The 22,403-nt window shown below is 39.9% G+C and overlaps 1 protein-coding gene across 12 annotated transcripts in view; it reads right to left on the bottom strand.

Moving 5' to 3' along the window:
• Positions 1–22,403, bottom strand: part of LRRFIP2 (LRR binding FLII interacting protein 2) — a 131,083-nt gene that overhangs the window by 20,065 nt on the left and 88,615 nt on the right. For 11 of the 12 annotated variants that reach the window (XM_045007760.1, XM_045007756.1, XM_045007757.1 and 8 more), the window contains 3 exons: positions 13,271–13,441; positions 12,581–12,673; positions 876–1,008 (listed from right to left, as the gene is read on the bottom strand). In XM_045007760.1, the coding sequence (XP_044863695.1) occupies positions 876–1,008; positions 12,581–12,673; positions 13,271–13,441 (397 nt within the window). Of the gene's footprint in view, positions 1–875; positions 1,009–1,528; positions 1,631–5,800; positions 5,894–12,580; positions 12,674–13,270; positions 13,442–22,403 lie in introns of all 12 variants that reach the window. The other variant, XM_045007768.1, reaches the window with a different exon arrangement.

Genomic DNA, 22,403 nt, shown 5'->3' with positions numbered 1-22,403 from the left:
ACGTATGACTTCTTTCACAAATGGTCTCTTTAAATAGTTCATGTTTTTAAAGAAACATTTATTTCATAACAAAGAAAATGTGTTAATCAAAACACTTTACTAATCCTGAATTTTTATCCAATTATTTCCTAGTTTTCTTAGCTCACTCTAAAGTTACCTCAAAAACAATAAAATGGAGACTGGACCATGAGAATTAACCAACTGCAGATGTCCTCATTGCACCTACAATTTTTTTTTTAAATATACCGTATTTTCCGGCGTATAAGGCGACTGGGCGTATAAGACGACCCCCTAATTTTCCAGTTAAAACATAGGTTTTGGCCTATACTCGCCGTATAAGACTACCCCCCCCCTTCCGAGGCAACACCATTTAATAACATCAGATTTGATTTAAATAATTTTAATTAAAATGGTTTTGACTTACTGGTACTTACAGGGAGTCAGAGGGCTCTGGGCTGCCCGCTGCGGCGGGGAGCCCAGAGCCTTTTAAATCCCAGCCGCGGCGGGGAGTCAGAGGACTCTGGGCTGCCTGCTGCGGCGGGGAGCCCAGAGCCTTTTAAATCAGCACAGGGACATTCTGTATGTAGCCGAAGCTACAGTATGTTTATACCCGGCGTATAAGACGACCCCCGATTTTGGGGGGTTGTTTTTTAGTATAAAAAGTCGTCTTATACGCCGGAAAATATGGTAGTCAACAAATATGCTGTTAGGTTAGTTAGACAAAAATAGGGGCATTCAGCTTGACAGAGACACATATTTCATAAGTAACGGAAATATCCGTGTATAGCTCTAAAGTCACAATTTTGGATGTGAATACTGGGGGAAACAAAAATCCAGTAAAATCTTTAAAAGTCATATATTTAGTATATTTTTACCTAGTGGTCCTTCTCCTGCAGATTCCAAGACTTGAGCAGCTTCCTGCGATACAACTGCTATTGTACCAACCACTGGTTCATGGTTTACATCACCATTTGGAGTACCATCTGGGATTATAACTAACCCGTGTTTCTGAAAAAATAAAAGGAATTTCACTCATACAAAAGAAACCTTTTCTATCCAATTACATTTTACATTTTCTGAAGGGTTTTCAACTTGACTGAAACAGTTACACCAAATGGAAATGTTCCATTTAACTTTTGTGAGGATTGGGGGTTTTGGTCCATATTTGGACCAAGCAGTATTACTTATGTCATTACCAGAGTCAAACCTTTATTTGGATGTACTGGAGTAGTAACATACTGCTTTCTGTTTTGTGTTGACTATGGTCAGGGCCGGCTCCAGGGGTTTTGCCGCCCCAAGCAGCCAAAAAAAAAAAAGACGCGATTGCGATCTGCGCCAATTCAGCAGGAGGTCCTTCGCTCGGAGCGGGAGTGAGGGACCCTCCGCCGAATACCTGAAAGTGCCGCCCCGCTCCGGAGTTGCCGCCCCAAGCACCTGCTTGATAAGCTGGTGCCTGGAGCCGGCCCTGACTATGGTTGATCCCCCATTTCTGTATTTGTATTACTGTATACTACTGCTACTGACATACCTGTCCTGTGTTCATTGTTTCCCTCAGGTCAGCCAACTCATCTCTGAGCTCATCTCGCTCATGCTTAATGGAATCAAAGTACTCTTTCTGTCTTTCTAGGGCCTGGGTACAGGCAGATATCAAGAAAAAGAATGGCACAGAGAGAGAGCAATGTGATAGGCAGTAGAGAGATTTTATACAAATAAGGCAAGCTGAATAAAAGTAAAGAAAGGAGAAGTGGGATATAAAATAATATGTACAACTTCAATAGCTACCTTTTACAGGCCATATGTTTGCCTCAGTGCTGCATGCTTGTCATGAAACAATCTTGGCAGACTCTATACAATCCAACCATTTGATTCATTACATTGTTTACCAAAATGAATACAGTCCTTCCAAATGTGTCCATTTTAAGGCAATCTCTGCATGGACTTTTCTGCATAGTATTTGTGTCTAGCTGAACTATCCTAGAAAACCCTCATAGTGGGACCAGCTTAGCGATAAGGTATTTTGACAAACACTTTGGTTAAGTTTAATAAATACCTGCCTCTGGCTTTAAGAGAAACATCTATTTCAGTCCAAATATACATTTATTTACTAAAAATTGTATACTACCACTAAACAGGCCACCACACTACTACTGAACAGTCAAGCCTCCACATCCTTCTCACAGGCCAAAATGCTCGGGGATTTAATTAGTAGAAACCGTAGAATACCACATCCATTACACTAACTACTCTGACTTCTACAGGTGCATAGAGTAGAAATCTTACAATCAAGGTCTGTATATTTTAGTTCATTTTATCCATTTTTACTTATCTGCTTCTCTGTTACTTGAATAAATATTTTAGCCATTTGGTTACTAACAAACATTTTTAGAAACACAAAACTAACATCACTACATTAACACAAAAGGGGTCACAACAGAAAACACAACAATCTCATAGAGCTATGTTACCCAGAGTTAAGCCAGACATTCTCAGCCAATTAGGCAGCACTACAATATTCTATGTAAGTTAATTACTACATGCACTATAAATAATCCTGAATATGCTTCAACTGCATTATAAATAATCCCAAATAAGAGACAACTGCACAAATGTAAACACACGTTTGCCAAGAAAACTCATCTAACAAATGTTTTGTCATGCATGAATCTTTAGGAATAGACTGATATAAAGGAAGAAATGAAGGTAAATAGCTTCACATTGTATTTTCTCCACTTCTCAAATTTACTACAATAGAACCTCAAAGTTACGAGCATCTCAGGAATGGAGGTTGTTCGTAACTCTGAACGAAACATTATGGTTTTTCTTTCAAAAGTTTACAACTGAACATTGACTTAATACAGCTTTGAAACTTTACTAAAAAAATAAAGGGAAAGCAGCATTTTTCTTCTGGATAATAGTTTACGTTTAACACAGTTCTGTATTTATTTTATTTTTGGGGGGGGGGTCTTTGCTGCTGCCTGATCTCTGTATGTCTGGTTCCAAAAGAGGTGTGTGGTTGACTGGTCAGTTTAACTCTGGTGTTCGTAACTCTGATGTTCTACTGTATATTGTATTTTAATTATTTATAGTTTATAGGGAAAGAACAATATTTTATAATGCACTATTCTGTTTGTTTATTTCAACTGGAATAAATGAAACATGCAGTTGAACTGGATTTCATAGATGGAAAAATTAATTTTAACCAATGCACACTAAAAATATAGGAGTAGTCCTAGAGGCTACCCTCTGAGGGATATAGGATATTTTTAAAAGAAATCATTTTATTACCTATCTACTGTTTCCTCAGACACACTAGATTTCTACAACTAAAATTATAAGCTTAAAGTCAAGCCCCTTATTTTTTAAACTCTGTAAATGCTTTAAATTAGGGCTTGAAAAGTTTACCTGATGCCTACTAGCCATAGTGCCACGTGCCACTGCATGTACTCAAAACTACAATCCTTGCATTTTAAAGGAATAAACAATGTTTATTGTGTATGCTATTAAACGGTAAAATTATCAAATTTTTATTGAATATATATATATTTTTAAACATACCTTGTTACATATCTCAATTTAGTTATTCAAGTGCAAAAGAGTCTTTAAACATGGAGTTAGGGTTGTAGGCACTCCACACTTCCCAGCACTCCTTGTGACTTTACAGAACATGAGAGTTTAATTACCAAAACCCAAATCATTGACAAAAACAGGAAATTCAGAGTTAAGGTCTCCCTGCACAAATGGTATAAGAAGGTTAGCATTGCAAGAAAAAACAAAAAACACAAATGTTGAAAATGAGTTTTTATATTTCTCTCACAACACAGGCACACAACCATAACTCTGCCTCCCCATCACCCCACGGGGTTGGCAATAAAAACTGGGAATATTCACTACCAAAAGCTTTAGTAACAGAGGCAGGGTTGGTTGTATTTCACTCACCCCGCCAACCATATAACACCAAATTTGCAAAACTACTACTTCCATAGCCCCTCTTACTGTCAAAATATTTTTCAGGACAACTGAGCTCTGCAAGTGCTCTGCGATAAAGAGCAATTTATTAATTAAAAGCAGGTCACTTTGGAGGAGGAAACTTTGCCTCAGAATTCCCTTGACCAAATATTCCCAAATTTGCTCCACAAAGTCTATCCCAGAGTCTGATGTGGCATAGCTATTTTCAAGGCAATCTGCCTATGCAGGTGCACTTTGGAGCACTTTGAATAATAAAAGCAATTCATCGGGGGGGGGGGTTGTCTCTCAGGAGACCCTGAATAAATGACTAGATAAATTGTACCTCAGCTCTCAAACTGACATACTGAGTTTCAATCCTATTTGAATGTGCCTGTGAATTTGAGAGCACTTTGAAAAATAGACTTGAAACTGACATGCTGTTTCTATCCTGCTTGTGAACCAGATTTCTGGTTTGCATTAGCCTTGCAAACAACTTCTTAGAACCAGAATAAAATTACAAAATATAGTGCATTGTACAGCTGCTCAAAGGAGTCTTAAGATGGGATACAGTGAAAATAGACCAGTCTTGACAAATGCACTAGAGCTTATCACTCGGGAAGATGACAAAAAATGAAAGCAGACACAAAGATGAAGTCATGGAAAATAAAGTGCTATAGGATCACAGGGGAGGCAAACAGAGAGGAAGAAGTTTCATTCTCCTTTACAAGTGGTAGGGTGGGACTGGACTTAATTTTGAGACACAACGGCTAAAAAGTCTGATTTTAAAAAAGTTATGGTTTAGATTCTGTAGACACTGATGTCACTGGTCTCTACATCCACATAGGCAAGTTTCATATTTGCCATGAACAGGTAGATTTTTCAAGCCCTTGATACAGATAAAAAACAATTCTTAAAAGTTAAGGGACTGTATGCATGACAAACTGAAGTCTTCTATTTAATAAGTTTAATTAATACAGTTCTATTTTATACAACACCAATCACCATATTATTTAGGTGCTTCAAGCTACTCAATCTTCTTTCCTCTTTTGTTGTTTGTAATAAGCTTTACAGCATTTAATTTATAGTATATTTTGTTTAATATTTTATTCTTCCCAATGCTTTCAAAGTGAAAACCCTGGGTTGCTTAAATGAATGACAGACACGTGGTATGTAATCATATTAAACATCTGCATGCTTCTGATGTATTGTGAGGCACATGGCTACAAAACCACCCCTGAGATGTGGGTATGACATATAGCTAGACTTCTTGAAAAAATATGATTTTATAGGAGTGATTTTATTTAAAAACAAAACACTGCTTTTTTCGAATAGATGGCTAGCAAGTTTTGAAGTGTTATGAGCGCTTAGATTTCTCCTTTCTCAATATAAAACGCATAACAAGTTGCTTAATGCATATATAATGCAGTAAATTCAACATTCAAAATGAGTGTAGTAAGCCATATTTTCAAAACTGAATAGGTGGTTATGTATTTTTCATTTTCTGCTTGAAGTATTAGGCACTGGCTCCTGCTAGATGTATGACAACTGACCAGATGGCTCCTATGATTTTATCTTAGTATGGCCACGCCTACGTTCTTAACCAATTTCTTAGAAGGATAAAATTTGTAATTTATCCCTTTCACCCACTGTATATGTAAGTGAAATTCAGCAATATGAAGTGAAGCTCATTTCTTTGTTCCAGTGGGGAGCCTATGTTACAAATATCAGATTGCAACTGTGTTTAAATGGCTAAAATATACATGGCCTTCATTTCTTTGGACTGTCCAGAATCCTCTAACAATACCAGTCTATTTCTAAATCAATGATCCCCTTTCCCCCCGTATTAGTTTCATACCCCAATTTTTTTATCTTTCCAATTAATTGTCTCCTGGAGGTCAAACACCTCTCTGGTTATGGAGTCTATTTTCTGCTGCATGCGCTGATTCTCCTGTAGTAAATGGGAGGAGGAAAAGAATAAAAGAGGAAAAAGACAGACTAATAAAGGAAACAAAAAACAGATAAAGGAAATTAAATAGTAAAAAAATCAACCAAAGAGTCTGTAAGGATGAGAGTTTAAAAACATAGATGGCATCTTAGGCTAATATGACACCTTCCTCTTTCAATCACACAAGGATATTGTAACTAACTTTATTTATACACTAATGTTATATGGAGCAGGCAATATATAAAATAACTTTTTGATAATGTATCAGCTGTATCTGTGCATTTCCATGATAGCAGAGTCCACATAATTTGGAAGTAATATCCTTTCTAGAGAAAAAAATATCTTCATGATAACTCTTCAACAGAGATTGTCAAGTATCACATGGACGTGACCTTTTTTAAAAGTTCTTTTCTCTATGGACTGAAAAGTATTCGGTTATTAAAGATGAGACTGGAACCACAGGCCTAGGCATAAATTAATGTAACCCCTTTTTATGTTAATTCTTATAAATTATGACAAATGAATACATTAAAAAAGTTCAATGCCACAAAATTAATTTAATTTAATTAAAATACAGCATTGATGCAAGATACTAGAAAACAGGTTAAAACACTTACTTTTACATTTCCTAGCCTCTGACTTACCCTTGCAGCCTCATTCACCATAACAGAAAAAGGTATAAACATAACAATTGTCCAATATCAAAATGTTTGCAATGTACTGGATGCTAGCTATAGAAAGTTGAGAATAACATCTGTACCAGTGCAAAACAAATATATTCTGGTTGTAATATGTTTGGGAAAATGTAATACATCCCAAGTCGGAGGTCAGGTATGCAGCAAACAGAATACAAACAGGATGATCAGGAAGAAAGCACGTTCCTTTGAAAAGGTGTATTATTTATGTATTCTGCCTTCAAAACATGGAAACTCTAGGACATAGTATCTCAGACTATGGATAAGTGTTCTGTTATCTTTTTTAGAACTGCAAGATTTAGAGGTTATTTTTGGGCCAGGAAACTTAGAAAGTTAACTGAAGTGTTAAAGGCAATATGTGAATTGGTGTAAAAATTTCAATTTCAGCTCATGAGGTATTTGTATTAGAGCAGTGTTTTTCAACCTTTTTTTCATTTTTGGACCCCTAAAATATTTCAAATGGAGGTGTGGACTCCTTTGGAAATCTTAGACAGTCTGCGGACCCCCAGGGTTCTGTGGACCACAGGTTGAAAACCATTATATCAGAAAATATGTAATACCACAGTAAACATATTAGACATTAATGCTCAAGAAAACAAAACCACAATTTCTAAAGCAATCTTGAAGAAATATTGCAAAAAGTACTTCTGTAACTCAAAGAACATTTTCTAACTTTTACACTTGTGTATGTTGACAGAGTATTAGGTTTATCACCTCATGTCATAAAATGGAAAACAATAGAAAGAAGGAAAGGAAAAAAGAAAGAAAGAAGGGAAGAAATAATTGTATATTTAGACAAGATAAAGCATCCAGCAATGAAATGCCTGTCAAATAATTCTAGGTAATGTACAGTGGAGTCGCATCATAGGCGCATTTAACTTATGCGATTTTAACTATACGCGCTTGGCAAAACAAAAAAAATAATTTAAATACTGTACCTGTAGTGCGGGTGATTCCGCCCACCATTCCACTCAATGAGCGTTTGACTATATGCGATTTTCGCCTTACGCGCTGACTTCAGAACTCAACCACCATGGAAGATGCAACTCCCCTGTACTACGGTGGTCAGAGGTGGCCTTAGCATTTTTCTTATGCCCTCAAAATATAACCGATCCCAATCTGTTATAATCATGCCACTATAATCATGTCCCTGGGCTAGTCTGAAGATTTTGGGGATGATTAGAGAGTAATTCTTTGATATCCCAACAAATCAACTCATTTTGTATCTGAGTGTGGAGGTGGTGTCTGTGTAAAATCAATCTTCTGCTGATCAAGGGAACCCCATTGGTTGTGTTGGGTTATGTGCATAATGCCAACATTTAGGAAAGTATTGCAATGAATAACTGTCTAAATAACCTGCAAGTGTGAGTGCCCTTTGGCCCCCATTTTGTGAAGTGTCCATATGCATCTGGTGAATATAAGAATTTATATGCTGTTGCACTTTACAAACATTAATAATCCATACCTTGTGAGGCAGTTAAGTATTCTAGATAAAAAAGCTCAACCAGAAAGGTTCAGTGACCCAACTAAGGCCACAGAGGGAGTAAGTGTCAGAACCAGGATTAGAATACGCAGGAGATCCTTCCTCTCAGTGCTTAGTCCACTACATGCTCTGAAAAGAGTGTTACCTTTTTTTGTAACTGGTGTTCTTCGAGATGTGTTGCTCATGTCCATTCCATTGTAGGTGTGCGCTTGCCATATGCACTGGTGCCAGAAGTTTTTCCCTCAGTGGTATGCGTAGGGGACCAACTCTGGGGCCTTCTGGAGTGGGGCACATCTGCTGTGGCATAAGGGGCACTGCCAACAGGGCAGACCTTTGGGATGGGCAACCAGGATGGCTACCGAGGGTGGCCCGCCAAAGAGGGTGCTGTACGCTGGCCCGGTACTCCACTTGTGTACTGCGGCCAAGTGGCTGTGGCGCTGGTTCCCTCTCCACCCAGCCCAGCCCTGCTCCTCTCAGCCAGTGGGCCCAGGGCTGCCTTCTCCCTTCCCACTACCCCTACCCCCCGCCCACTTGCTCCTCTTGGCCAGCCGGCCGCTAGCTGAGGAGGGCTCCTGCCAGCGCAAGGGGCAGAGAGGAGCCTTCAGCCATCGCGGCTCCGCTCTGGCCCCACCTCCTCCCTACAGAGGCTCGTATCACTTGGTGGAGGGGGGGCCTCGGCAGCAGGCCCAGGGGTTTCTGGCTGCCATGCGCTGAGGACAGTTAGGCTCTCCCATGGCACAGCCCCTGCCTCCTCCCTGAACTCTCGGGCCTCCGCTGGGCCTGGGGCAGCACTGGAAGGAGGGTGGTGTGAAATGTAGAAAATGTTCGTGCCCGTGTAATACTGATATGTGAAAGTAGGCGTCCTTCAAACAGAGGACGGCATACCAATCTCCCGGATCTAGAGAAGGAATGATGGAGGCCAGGGAAACCATGCGAAACTTTAACTTCTTGAGATACTTGTTGACGCCTCGCAGGTCCAAAATAGGTCAGAGACCACCTTTGGAATGAGACAATACCGGGAATAAAACTCTTTCCCCTTCTGACATGTGGGGACTTCCTCTATGGTCCCGACTCGCAGGAGAGCTTGTACCTCTTGGTCAAGAAGTCGCTTGTGAGAAGGGTCCATGAAAAGAGATGGGGAAGGGGATGGGAGGGAGGGGTTTTAAATAAACTGTAGGGTGTACCCTGCTGCCACTGTGCTGAGAACCCAGCGGTTATTGCAGCTCAAGCAGGGAGGGAGGAAGGAAGGCAGTTTGAAAACAAAGAGAGGGAGGATTTGTCTGTAGACTGGGATGTCACCCTTGGGCGCAACCTGAAAATGCCCGCTTCTTACCCTGGGGGTAGTGGGAAGAGCCTGACTGGGAGGCAGAGCTGAATTATTGACCCTGACCGGGCTTATAGGCCTTGCCGTTCTTGTGATAGGGCTCTGGTCTGGCTTGACTGCTAGATCTATGAGGTTGTTCGGGTTGAACCCCTTTCTAGCGGGGGCCGGCACGTAGAGGCCTAAGGAGTGTAGGGTAGCCCTAAAGTCCTTAAGCCCATGTAATTCTGTGTCTGTCTGTTCTGCAAATAGGGCCCAGCTGCCAAAAGAGATCTTAGAACAACAGCTGGGCCTCTGTCGCCAGCCTAGAGGACATCAATTACAATGCCCGCCTCGTTGCCATGGCCATGGATCTTGCAGCCGAATCCACCACATCAGAGGCAGCCTGGAGGGAAGCCTTTGCCACCATTTTCCCCTCACCCAGGATGGCAAGGAACTCTAGTTTGGACTTCAGGCAATGAATCTTCAAATTTGGAGATTGACTGCCAAACATTAAAATCATACCTCCTAAGTAGGGCCTGATGGTTTGCCACTCGGAGTTGTAGGCTAGCAGACGAATAAACCTTTTTCCAAAATAAGTCAAGCCTCTTGCCATCCTTATTTTTGAGAGGTGAGCCTGGTTGCCCTTATCTATCTCTTTCATTGGCCACCGAGACCACTGGGGGGGGGGGACGGGTGGGAGTACAAATATTCAACCCCCTTCGCAGGGACATAATACTTCCTCTCCGCCTGTTTGGAGATGGATGGGAGGGAGGATAGGGTTTGCTGCAACGTTTTTACAAGCTTTACCACCCTATCATGCCCGGGGAGTGCCACCCTGGATGGGGCCACTGCAGCCAAGATGTCAAACAGCCCAGAGGGTTGTGCCAACTCCTCTGCCTCTAACCCCAGGCTCGCTGCCTTTTTAGCAGCTCCCAGTGTACCCTGTGGCACTATCTATTGTAGTCCCACCACTGCCTCATCTGGCGAGGATGACGAGGAGGCGAGGGCGGGAGGAGAGATGACCTCCACTGTGGCTAGGGGAAGCTCGTGGGCACCTTGCTCGGACCCTGCATCCAAATATGGTAGCAGGTGGGAAATGGTAGCCGACCTTCTCTGAAGCCCCTGATAAAGATTATTGCATGAGGGTCCCTGGAGAACCCCCCATGGATTCCAGAATTGCCATGGGGTAGGCCATTGGCCCTGTGGGAGCCCCCCAGGCTTGGCCGAGGACATCTAGCCCGAAGGACCCAATGCCTAGGAGAAGGAGGAGGAATGGTCTTGTCTCGGGGACAACTGCGGTGCCGACGTGGCCCTGAAGTCCTCTTCCTGCTTGCTTCCATGACGCTTGTGGCAGGGGGCCCGGTACTGAAGCTCCAAGTCCTGGAGCTGGATGCTTATCTATTTACAACACTAAGAGAAAACCATCGGATAAGTAAGCGCTTGCCAAAGCAAGGAGACATTCCAGCACTGTCACTGGTGGAAAGAAGGAACTGAGGGTGTGGGGAGCCGGCAGCGCCCCCTATACTGCAGCATATGTGCACCACTCCAGAGGGCGCCAGACCAGTCTCCTACACATACCACTGAGGGAAAAATGTCCAGCACCAGTGCATGTGGCGAGCACATACATCCACAATGGAATGGACACGAGCAAGCACGCGAAGAACTACCCGTTCTCCTAGCCAGAGGTCATATTGGCTGCATACATCAGTCTTAGTACCATAAGCTGCAGCCCCATCAGTACCATATCCTCCCACTACTGATCAGGGGTCTTCTCAAAAGTCTTTTAGGTCCTGTGAAACTCAGAAGACCGACCCAGGGAACTGGTAGGGTAGTGGAGGAACTTGGGGAGTGTGGGGGAGAAAAGGAGGAATGAAGAACTTTCAAATGTTATAGCCTTGATTGGTGTATCTAATTAAAAGGGCTAGAAACTGACATTCCTTGGACCTACAATTTGATATGGGGCTTGCAGACAAGAAGCTGGCACTGATTTTGAGAGCCAGTACCATGCCAACTGAAAACAATACATTCATGTACACCTGCACAAACATAAGCCACAATGCAAACCTAATTAGAGGTCATTCACAAACACTGAAATTCCCTCCCATCCTCTTTTTAAATAAACTGTAAAACAAACGTTTTGGGAAGGCAAAGAAAGTTAAATTCATTTGAGGCTGGTGTTTGGGATTGGGATGACAGCTCAATATTTGGGTCAAGTATCAGAGGGGTAGCCGTGTTAATCTGGATCTGTACAAGCAGCAAAGAGTCCTGTGGCACCTTATAGACTAACAGACGTATTGGAACATGAGCTTTCGTGGGTGAATACCCAATTCGTCAGATGCATGTGGGTATGATAGTAGAGCAGGAGTTCAAGCTATGGAAAACCGCGTCTATGAATCCATGTTTTGCGAATAGAGGCATTAGACTTGTGTTCACAAAAAGAAAATATTGGTCTGATGCCCAGTAATTAGATTTTTTTTTTGAAGTATTTTACCATGTCAATATAAATTTGTGTAAATTTCATAGGAACATTTCTAACTTAAATAAATTCATAAAAATTAAGATAGAATGGTAACTCATAAAATACTGATTGGATAAGTTTATGTTCCTGTCACTACAACTGGACTTATTGTTGCTCAAGAAATATAAGATGATATTTGTGTCTATTTTGTATACAGGAAATATATACATATCCAAACTTGATATAGTCTATCTACATCAAAACAAAAGAACATAAGAACAGCCATACTGGGTCAGACCAAAGGTCCATCTAGCCCAGTATCCCATCTTCTGAGAGTGGCCAATGCTGGGTGCCCCAGAGGGAATGGACGGAATAGGTAATCATCAAGTGGTCCATTCCTTGTTGCCCATTCCTAATCTCTGGCAAACAGAGGCTAGGGACACCATCCCTGCCCATCCTGGCTAATAGCCATTGATGGACCTATCCTCCAGGAATTTATCTAGTTCTTTTTTAAACCCTGTTATAGTCTTGGCCTTCAGAACATCCTCTGGTAAAGAATTCCACAGGTTGACTGTGAGTTGTTTGAAGAAATACTTCCTTTTGTTTGTTTTAAATATGCTGCCTATGAATTTCATCTGGTGACCCCTAGTTCTTGTGTTATGAGAAGGAATAAACAACAACACTTTCTTATTTACTTTCTCCCTCACATATTTCCATAAGTACAGCCATATGACGTTGAATGTGTACAAACCTCTATTAGTTCATCTCTCTGACGAAGGCCTTCTTTAAGTTCATCCATCTTATACTGTAGAACATTGCACATGTGTTTCTGCCTTTCCAATTCCTATATTAAACAAATATCAGTTAAGCAGCGCATGCTTGTTGAGAGTTTGACGCATACATTTTCAATATAAATTAAAATAAACATATTATGAACATCAGTAAATAGCAGTATTATCAATGATTTCCTCTTGCAGTTCAGACTCTTTAAGTTAGAATTTACAGGTTCAGGGTTTGAATAATTTTCCAGACACTAAGTAGCTAAACGACTAAACCTACTAGCTGGGAATGTGGGCAACCCACCAATGAGGTGTAAGTGCAATGAGCTGGTGAGAAGCCCACCAATTACTGAATCTGCACAATGCTCTTTTTGTATTATATTGTCTAGCTCGTATTGAAAAATTTGGGGCCTGGACCTTTGTGGGAAGGAGGAATCTAAGTGACTGACAAAATAATTATTCCCTCCCAAAAGAGAGAGAGAGAGACAGACAGACAGACAGAGAACATTCCGGGTCTTACTTTTCAATCATGATATGACTTCTCTGTCATATCTGCTTAAAAAATAATCTCAATATTCAAGGTAGCTACTGACCATCAGGCTCTATTTACATTAAAAAATTCAGACTTTTATAATACAGTTTAATACACAAAATATCAGTACCTTTGACTTCTCTTCATTTTCCCTATAGAACTCTGCCATCTGCTCTTCCCTTTCCTCAATAACATCCTTTAGCGTATCCACTTGATAAATCAAATTGTTTTTCTCATTATCTAGCTGAGCATTAGAAACCATAGCTTTCTTATACTTCTCTTCAACTTCAGATAGAGAATCCTGCACAGATGTTAGAAAAATTAGCATTAATTTAACTGTTTGATGTATCAGTATAAATGCTAAATGTGGACATAATACTGAAGAGCTTACATTTGTTTTGAAATAAATCATACCAACATTTTAATTTACTAAGTACTGTTTGAGGTCTTTCTGTAGAAATATAAATTAAATTACAGTAAGCTTCTATGATTTAGTTTATAGTGTTAATTGCACTGCAAAATTGTTGCAAATGTATGCACCAAATTACAGAATAACTTTTCACCTGCATTTTTTCCTGTGCCACCCCAGGAACTTAGAATCTTACTAATATGTCTAACTTTGGAAGTTGTAGGAGCTATTTCCCCCTAATCTATGCATTTTCTTTTTTCTGTCAGTTTGTGTCACAGCCACAACATTTGTTCAGTGTTTGCAGGTGTAAACATTTTTAGGAATTCAGTAAAATTACAAAATTGATAAGAGCTCAAATGATTAACCAAGTAAATCACCTAAAAGTATGAAAGAAAATCTCTCAATGATTAAGAGTGATTTTAACTGATAAGTTTAATTTGGCAGGTTAAAAATCAGATATCTTAACACATCAACACCACCACTATCACTTAAAAGCGCTTATTGTTTTATAGCTCAGAACCTAAGTTTTAATATGGTCACAGACATTTTAGTAATCATCCCCTGTGGTTTTGGAGAAATCAGTGTTTAAAGAGAAGTTTTTGTGCCTCTAACTGCTTAGCTCTTTTACCAGTTGTGGCATATGCATCTCGTTTACTTTTTAGAGAACTCCACAGTTTTGATTCATATACTTGATACTAATCTGTCTAAATAAGGTCTTTGGCTAAAAAAAAAAAAAAAGGTGCATGTGCACAGTCTACTATGCACTTACTCAACCACTCTTACCCAATTCTTCTCTGTCCTGAGGGTAAAAATCAATCATGTAAACACAATTTTCAAGCACAGTAGCAAATGTCAATTATTCACATAACAGACAAACTATTAGCCTGCTTGTATCCTTGAAATATGCAGTGATCTCAATACAAGATAATTTTAAAGTGCAAAATCTCAGTATCATAGAATCATATAAATTAGAGGTGGAAAAGACCTGTTAGATCATCAAATTAATCTTCTTGCCAGTGTAGGACTGTTCGGGTTGTGAGTTCAATCCTTGAGGGGGCCATTTGGGGAACTGGGGTAAAAATCTGGGGATTGGTCCTGCTTTGAGCAGGGGGTTGGACTAGATGACCTCCTGAGGTCCCTTCCAACTCTGATAGTCTAAGTACTCCTGTTCTAAGTACTCCCCTACTATACATTCTCTAGTGTTCTGTTGTCTATTTTTCAAAGTTGGAACTGATGGTGTTTCCACCAATTCCACTTTCTGAAGGAGACTATTCCATAATCTAACACATTTTCACTATTGGGAAGCTGTTCCTTACAGCCCAAAGCTTCCTTTTCATCTAATTATGTCTACTCATACCTCCTCTTCCCACTTCCAGGATCCAGAAGCCCTGTGCTGGAGAAACACCGTATCTCACGCACCCTTCCCAGGACAAAAACTTACAGAAGCAATACTGAATTAGAATGACAGTATTTGGAAGAAATTGGTAGCTAGGGCCCAGAGTAATCGTGCATGGATAAATTACTAGACTAAACTTGCAGAATATGATGGTTTATGAGCATGATGAAAAAGCATTCATTTGTTCTATGTTCCATCAGAAAATAATGGATATCTCCAAAGTGGAAGTCATATATAATCAGAAGATGGAAAACCATAACAAATAAAAATTACAGGTAAGGAAATTTTTCATGCGTCTCCATACTCTGGGAAGTAGCAAAGAGTAACCAGATATTAAAGTCAGAGTGGGACAAAACAAAAAATAAAATATAGATAAAAGCTTTATACAACTATATACAAAGGAATTTCTAATTTTAGATTAAGAGCAGCATAAACACAACTTCTGCTTAGGTCACTATGACAATTCTGCAATGAATGGTGAAAGCATTAATTGTTGAAAATTAAGTGTCTGCCTTGCAGATCTCATCAACAGTAGCTCTCATCAATTCTGCTAATGAAGTGGTTGTTCTTCTAGTTGAGTGTGCATTGAGTCCCTGACTGATAAATTTATAAGCCTTAAGGTGTGTTTTTGCCCATGAAAAGAACATTAGTTTTATGCCATTCCACAGTAAGATCAAATAAAGTTTTATGGCCCTTAGTATTTCCAAAGGATGTGCAGGGGAGGGAGCAGGGGAGGGAGCTTAAATGGAAATTAAAAGGAACAGACAAGAGTGAAATAGCTGCAAGCTGCAAGGAAACTTCTGAAAAACACGATAATAGAGGCTCACACAATATGTACCCCCACCACCACCCCAAAACAGTAAGAGAACCAACAAAAGAAAGGTACAAGAGGTAGCTAGAGATAAAACGACATATTTTTAAAAACTGGAAGTTAAATCCTACTGAGGAAAATACAAAGTGTAAAAATATAATTAGGCAGGCCAAAAGAGAATATGAAGACCAACTAGACAAAAACTAAGAGCAAAAATGTTTTTAGTACATCAGAAGCAAGAAGCCCAAACAATCAGTGGAACCACAGGATAACTGAGATACTAAAGGAGCACTCAAGGAAAACAAGGCTGAGGAGAAGCTAAATGAATTCTTTGCATCAGTCTTCACTGCAGGGGATGTGAGGAAGATTCCCACACCTGAACCATTTTTTAGGTGACAAATCTGAGGAACTGTCCTAGATTGAGGCATCAATAAAGATGATTTGGGAATAAACTGATAAATTAAACAATAAGAAATCACCAGGACCAGATAGTATTTACAAAAGAGTTCTGAGGAACTCAAATATGAAATCACAGAACTACTAACTGTGGTATGTTACCTATCGCTTAAATCAGATGACTGGTGGATAGTTAACATAATGCCAATTTTTAACAAAGGCTCCGAAGGTGATCCTAGCAACTACAGTGCAGTAAGCCTAAACTTCATCACCAGGCAAAGTGGTTGAAACTATAGTAAAGAATTATCAAAAACATAGATTAACACAATATGTTGGGGAAGAGTCAACACGACTTTGTAAAGGGAAATCATGCCTTGCCAAATCTATTAGAATTCTCTAAGGGTGTCAAATACGTGGACCACGGTGATATAATGGATATAGTTTACTTGGTCTTTCAGAAAGCCTTTGATAAGGTCCCTCACCAAAGGGTCTTAGCAAAGTAGGCAGTCATGGCATAAGAGGGAAGGTCCTCTAATGCAGGGGTCCCCAGTGTGGTACCCACAGGCGCCATGGTGCCCACCGGGGTATCTATGTGCACCCGCCTACTGGCCGCCGGACAAGCAGCCGCCGAAATGCTGCAGAGAAGTTGCAACATCAAGAAGCGCTACCGCCGCTTTCGGCGGGATTTTGGCAGCGATGCCTCTTGATGACGCTGCTTCATGGCAGCATTTCGGCGGCAGCGCCTCTTGACATTGCCACTTCACGGCGGCATTTCGGTGACTGCTTGTCCAGCGGCCACGGTCCTTGACAGCTAGTCGACCGGCACCCGTCCCACGGAAAAGGTTGGGGACCGCTGCTCTAATGGATCAATAACAGGTTAAAAGATAGGAAACAAAGGGTAGGAACAAATGGTCATTTTTCATGGTGGAGAAAATCAAATAGTAGCGTCCCCAAAGGATCTGTACTGGGACAAGTGCTGTTCAACATTCATAAATCACCTGGAAAAAGGGGTAAACAGTGAGGTAGCAACATTTGCAGATGACACTAAATTACTTAAGGTAGTTAAAATTGAAATCTGATTACAAAGAGTTACAAAGCGATCTCACAAAACTGGGTGACTGGGCAACGAAATGGCAGATTAAGTTAATTGGTGATAAATGCAAAAGTAATGCACACTGGAAAACATAATCCCAACTATAAACACAAAATGAAGGGATCTAAATTAGCGGCTACCACTCAAGATAGATAGGAGTGATTGCAGATAATTCTCTGAAAACATCTGCTCAAAGTGCAGCAGCAATCAAAAAAGCTGAATATGAAGAATCATTAGGAAAGGGATAGATAAGAAAGAAAATGAGTCACTATATAAATCCATGCTACGCCCATACCTTGAATAATGCATGCTCTTTGGTCACTCCATTTCAAAAGATGCACATTAAAATTGGAAAATAGTACTGAAAAGGGCAACAAAAACGATTAAGGGTACAGAACAGCTTCCATATGAGGAGAGATTAAAAAGACTGGGACTGTTCAGTTTTGAAAAGAGATGCCTTAGGCGGCATATCATAGAGATCTATAAAATCATGAATGGTGTGAAGAAAGTATTTAACCCTTCACATAATACAAGAACCAGGAGTCACACCCAAAGAAATTAACAGGCATAAAAGAAACGAAAGTACTTCTCCACACAACATACAGCCAACCTGTGGAACTTGCAGTCAGGGGATGTTGCAAAAGCCAAAAGTATAACTGGCTTCAAAAAAAGAATTGGATAAACTCATGGAGGATAGGTCTATCAGTGGCTATTAGCCAAGATGATTAGGGATGCAATCCCATGCTTTGGGTGTCCCTAAACTTCTGACTGCCAGAAGATGGGACTGGATGACCAGGGATGGATCACTCGATAATTGCCCTGTTCTGTTTATTCTGTTTAATAGAGTAGAAGGATACTCTATTGGGGACAAATTCCAGAGTGGCATAAAAACCACAATTATCTCTGGAAAAAACTGCAACTACAGGTCTTTAATAAAAGGGGTTCCTTTGTTCACGTATTTTTCTAGTTGAGGTGACTGCTGAAAAAAAAAAAAATTTCTCGTCATGAGGAAAAGGCAGGTGCCAACAGAAAGACTTGGTGAGAGCTTGGAGGACCAAATTCGAATTCCATTGTACAATAGGTTAATTTTTAGTTAGAGATGAGAAAATCTGCAGAGAAGCGGTTGAAGAGGTGACTTTTCAGACAAAAGAGAAAATGGAGAGTTTTTAGAACAGACACCTGGTTTAAAATAACTGAGGCACAGGCCCCTTTGAAAACTGGACAACTGAGACATTAGTATTCCTTCTATAGTGGCCTAAAAGGTATTTATTGTCCTTTGATCATACCAGGAAAACCATATATTTCACATTCTTTTATATATACTGAACGTGCACAGCTTTCTTGATATAATGACGAAATCTACTAGTTCTCTGGAGTAATCAGGTGATACAAGGCTTCAGTTTTGAGGTTCCAGCTAGGAAGAGCAGTCTCCATGAGGACTTTGATAAACAAAGTCCTTCATAATTGGCAGCTCCCAGTGGTCTGATTACAAGACTTACTATGGCACAGTCCTCCCAGATATTTTAAATTATACTTTCTCTGTTGGCAACAATACAGTTGAAGACCCATCCAATGGAAAGAAAAAAAAACCCCATCTTCGAAGGTGGTTGATGCCAATGTCTGGAATAAGAGAAAAGAACCTGTTTGTTGAGTTAATTTGAAAAGTGTCTGTTTAACCAACCATTTCTGGATTAGAAACTGAACATTTTTTAACACTGTTTCTATTCTCACAGGAAGAAATCTTTTAAACTCAACCAGTCTGTTTTGGTGGTTCATCTTCACCATGACATTTGAGGCCCAAATAAAACAGCCCAGATTTTCCAGAACTGTAGGACTTCTTAAGACTCTGTGTGTGTGTGTGTGTGTGTGTGTGTGTGTGTGTGTGTGTGTGTGTGTGTGTGTGTGTGTGTGTGTGTGTGTGTGTGTGTGTGTGTGTGTGTGTGTAAAATATATACACACACACTGGTTTTATTTTTGGGTGTTTTTTTTTTTTTGCAAGTAGTGCCTCCCTGCCTGTTGCAATAAGTGAGGGTGAAACCACTCTTTTTTCTATATGTAGAGATATTTTGGAGATGGCACAATTTTTGGAAAGAAAAACTTGACAATATCCCTCTGCACTCTCAGTTTCAAAAGGTGAAATGGAATGAGTTTATCCTTGAGATCACTGGACTAAGTGATTTCCCGTCTCAGCACGGTAGCGGAGCGGCTTGCCTATACGGTTATGCACAAGGAAGGAAACATGCCACTTGAGTGAGCTATGAAATGGATAAGATAGGCCAATCAGCTTGTTCATACTCCTGTACTGCTAGTTTCCGTTGCCAGGATGAAGTGCAAAAGAACTCAAAGATATATTATGGCTCAACGGACTACGTCTGCACAGAAGATCATCAGAAGTTGCAGGCACTAGAGGGCTGATATTTAATGGGCTAGGAACACAGGAAGAATCAGACTTGATCTTCTGAAATAGATTCTGGGGTGGCAAGATCTCTACATCAAGTTGGTCACAAACTCATGTTATTGAATTAATCTGATGGTCAAGAGGGTCATAGGCTATTTCCCTTGTTGGGGAAATATATCAGTACATCATCCAAATTATATGAGATCTGAAATACTCTGGGAGCTGATGGCAAATATCAAAGACATTACTACAAAAGGGAAGTAGACCTTGAGATTAACTGAAAACACATAGCCCCCTGGTGATATCTCCTGAGTCAATGCTGTGGGTTCCATCCAGAATTTCACCTTCCTGACTGCGAGAATCAAGTCCTTCACTGGGCAAAAGCCACCCTCTTTCTTGGAGGCCACAAAACATCTTAAGAAAAAACTGTCCCCCTTTCTCCAGAGAAGAAACACGGATGATGGCTTCTACAGGCAGCAGATTCTGCAGAAGTATCAGTATCATAGATCTGTTGGTCAGGTTCAGAGATAATACTGATTTGGAAGAATTCTGGAAGGAGACACTGAATTCTAGGAGGAAATGGGCTGGAAAATGGAAATAAAAATCTACAGGCAACTCAAAAGAGCTACTCAGGAATCAAGTCACCTCAAATTTTAGTTGGGAATCTAAAGTGGAGAGGCTATATAAATTAGTCAGGCTGACCTGAGGAGGGCAATGGAGGCAGACTGCATACTTGTCCAAGAGTCAGAAAGCCTGAAAAGATGGAAGGATTCCCTTCAGACTGAGTTGAGGGTAGATGGCACTGGTGGCAGAAGCCACACATAACTGAGTTAAACTGGGTGGAACCACAATCTGGACATTTTCTATCCCTTGCACAATTTTTTTAATCTGTATATTTCTCAGCTATCCTAGAGATCTTGAAGGGTCAACACCAGCCTTAGGAACAGGAAAGTGGTGGGCTGGCAGGTCATTACTCCTCCACTACTGGAAAAGCACTCGTGGGAATTGCAAAGCTGGTATGATTCCCAGGCAGCTCTGAAAGGTGCCCAACAGAAAACTACTAGGCAGAGATCAAGAAAAATAAAATAATTTCCCTGTTAGGAGGAGGAAGAGAGCTACAGAGAATCATTACCTTACAACTGGAGGCAGAGTAAACAGAGAATATGGTGCAGTGGAGAATTTCTCAAGATGACATTTCCTGAGTCTTGAAAGGGGAAAAAACATGTAGTGCCACTGAGCCAAAGCTGTAAAAATGGCCCAGTAGTAACAGCACATGTCAGGGGATGGACATTTATAAGAAATAGGATCAAACTTAAGAAGTTCTTGACTATAGATGCAAAGATTTCCAAATACTTATGAGAATATTTAGAACGTATATAATAAATACATTGACTTCATGTTTTGGTGATCTGCAACTCATGTCAGCTCTGAGTATGATCATGCCACTGAAAAAATCCATTACAAAATTATAATCTTGGACTAGTGCTTAAGTATCTTAAAATTAGAGCCCTTAAGGATTCTTTTAAAATTACAATAGTAATAACAGCAATCCACTTTTTAAATCTGATGTCAGCCAAGCAAAGCTTCTAGAATGTTAATTTCTATTGATAGCTTGTGCTATATGGTAAGTGAAAAGCAATCATCACATTATCTGCAAATAAAACATTCCTAATGATTCATAACATCACTTATGACATGCAGACAAGCATGCACAAAGTACTTCATATTTATTAGCATTAAGCCCATTTTGAAAATATTCTTTCAGGCGCAATGCAGAGTTAACAAAAAAGGTATTTTTTTCAAGTTGTTAAATGATAAAGGCCTGTGGATGCAAAGTGTTTTGATAAGATCAAGAAAATAGAGGACTTGTAAAATAATAGATATTTTGACAGTTAAATAAGAACTCCATATTTATATTTGAACCTGTAGTTATACAGTCATTACAGAATTTTTGACATCTGCATCTACAGTAACACGAATTCTTAAAGACAGATATCCTCCAGCTCTGCCACCATTAAGGAAATTGATAAGACTGCATCAAGGATTCAATAGGCTACAGGAAAAAAAAAGTATTTTGACCATTTTACTATGAGGCCTATTAATACACTAACATCAAGGAGATACAAATTATGTACTTCATAACCTTAAACCAGCTGTTCTGATCGCTTATGCACTCATTCTCTGAAAGGGAGATGGGCTAGTGTAGAATAATGAAATGCTGACTTTAAAATGTGTTTGACTTCCCTTTTATCAGAATATATTATATATTCTCTTTAAATCCCTCCACAAGAAGGCTACTAAACAAAACAATCGCTGTAAAATACAAATTAGGTAAGGTCAGAATTCTACTTGATCATTAAGAGCATCTTAAATGGGTGTAAGTGTGTGTGCACGCATCAGAAATAATTACAATTAAGAGCTCGTCATATTTAAATATCACTATTCACAAGAAATTTGAATACAGGCATCTGGATAAGAATATGCTGAAAGAGACAGATCAAATTCTCCTCTACATCCAGTTTCTTCTGGGCACAGCCGAGAAAGGGGGAGGAAGGCTTCAGAATGTAAATTAATTGTACGTTATTTCTTAAATAAATTAATTGGACAGAAAACAAAGATAAGAATGCCAATTATAAGTAAACCAAATGGGAAAGTAATTGTACTTTAAATATTAAGCAACATATTGCTGACTATGACAAAGGACTAAGACAATGAGGATCTTGTGTATATGACAGAAAAAGAAGGCCAGAGTGCAAACAA

Source organism: Mauremys mutica, chromosome 2, assembly GCF_020497125.1.
Source record: "Mauremys mutica isolate MM-2020 ecotype Southern chromosome 2, ASM2049712v1, whole genome shotgun sequence".
Classification (NCBI taxonomy): domain Eukaryota; kingdom Metazoa; phylum Chordata; order Testudines; family Geoemydidae; genus Mauremys; species Mauremys mutica.
This window is presented reverse-complemented; position numbering and strand designations above follow the sequence as displayed.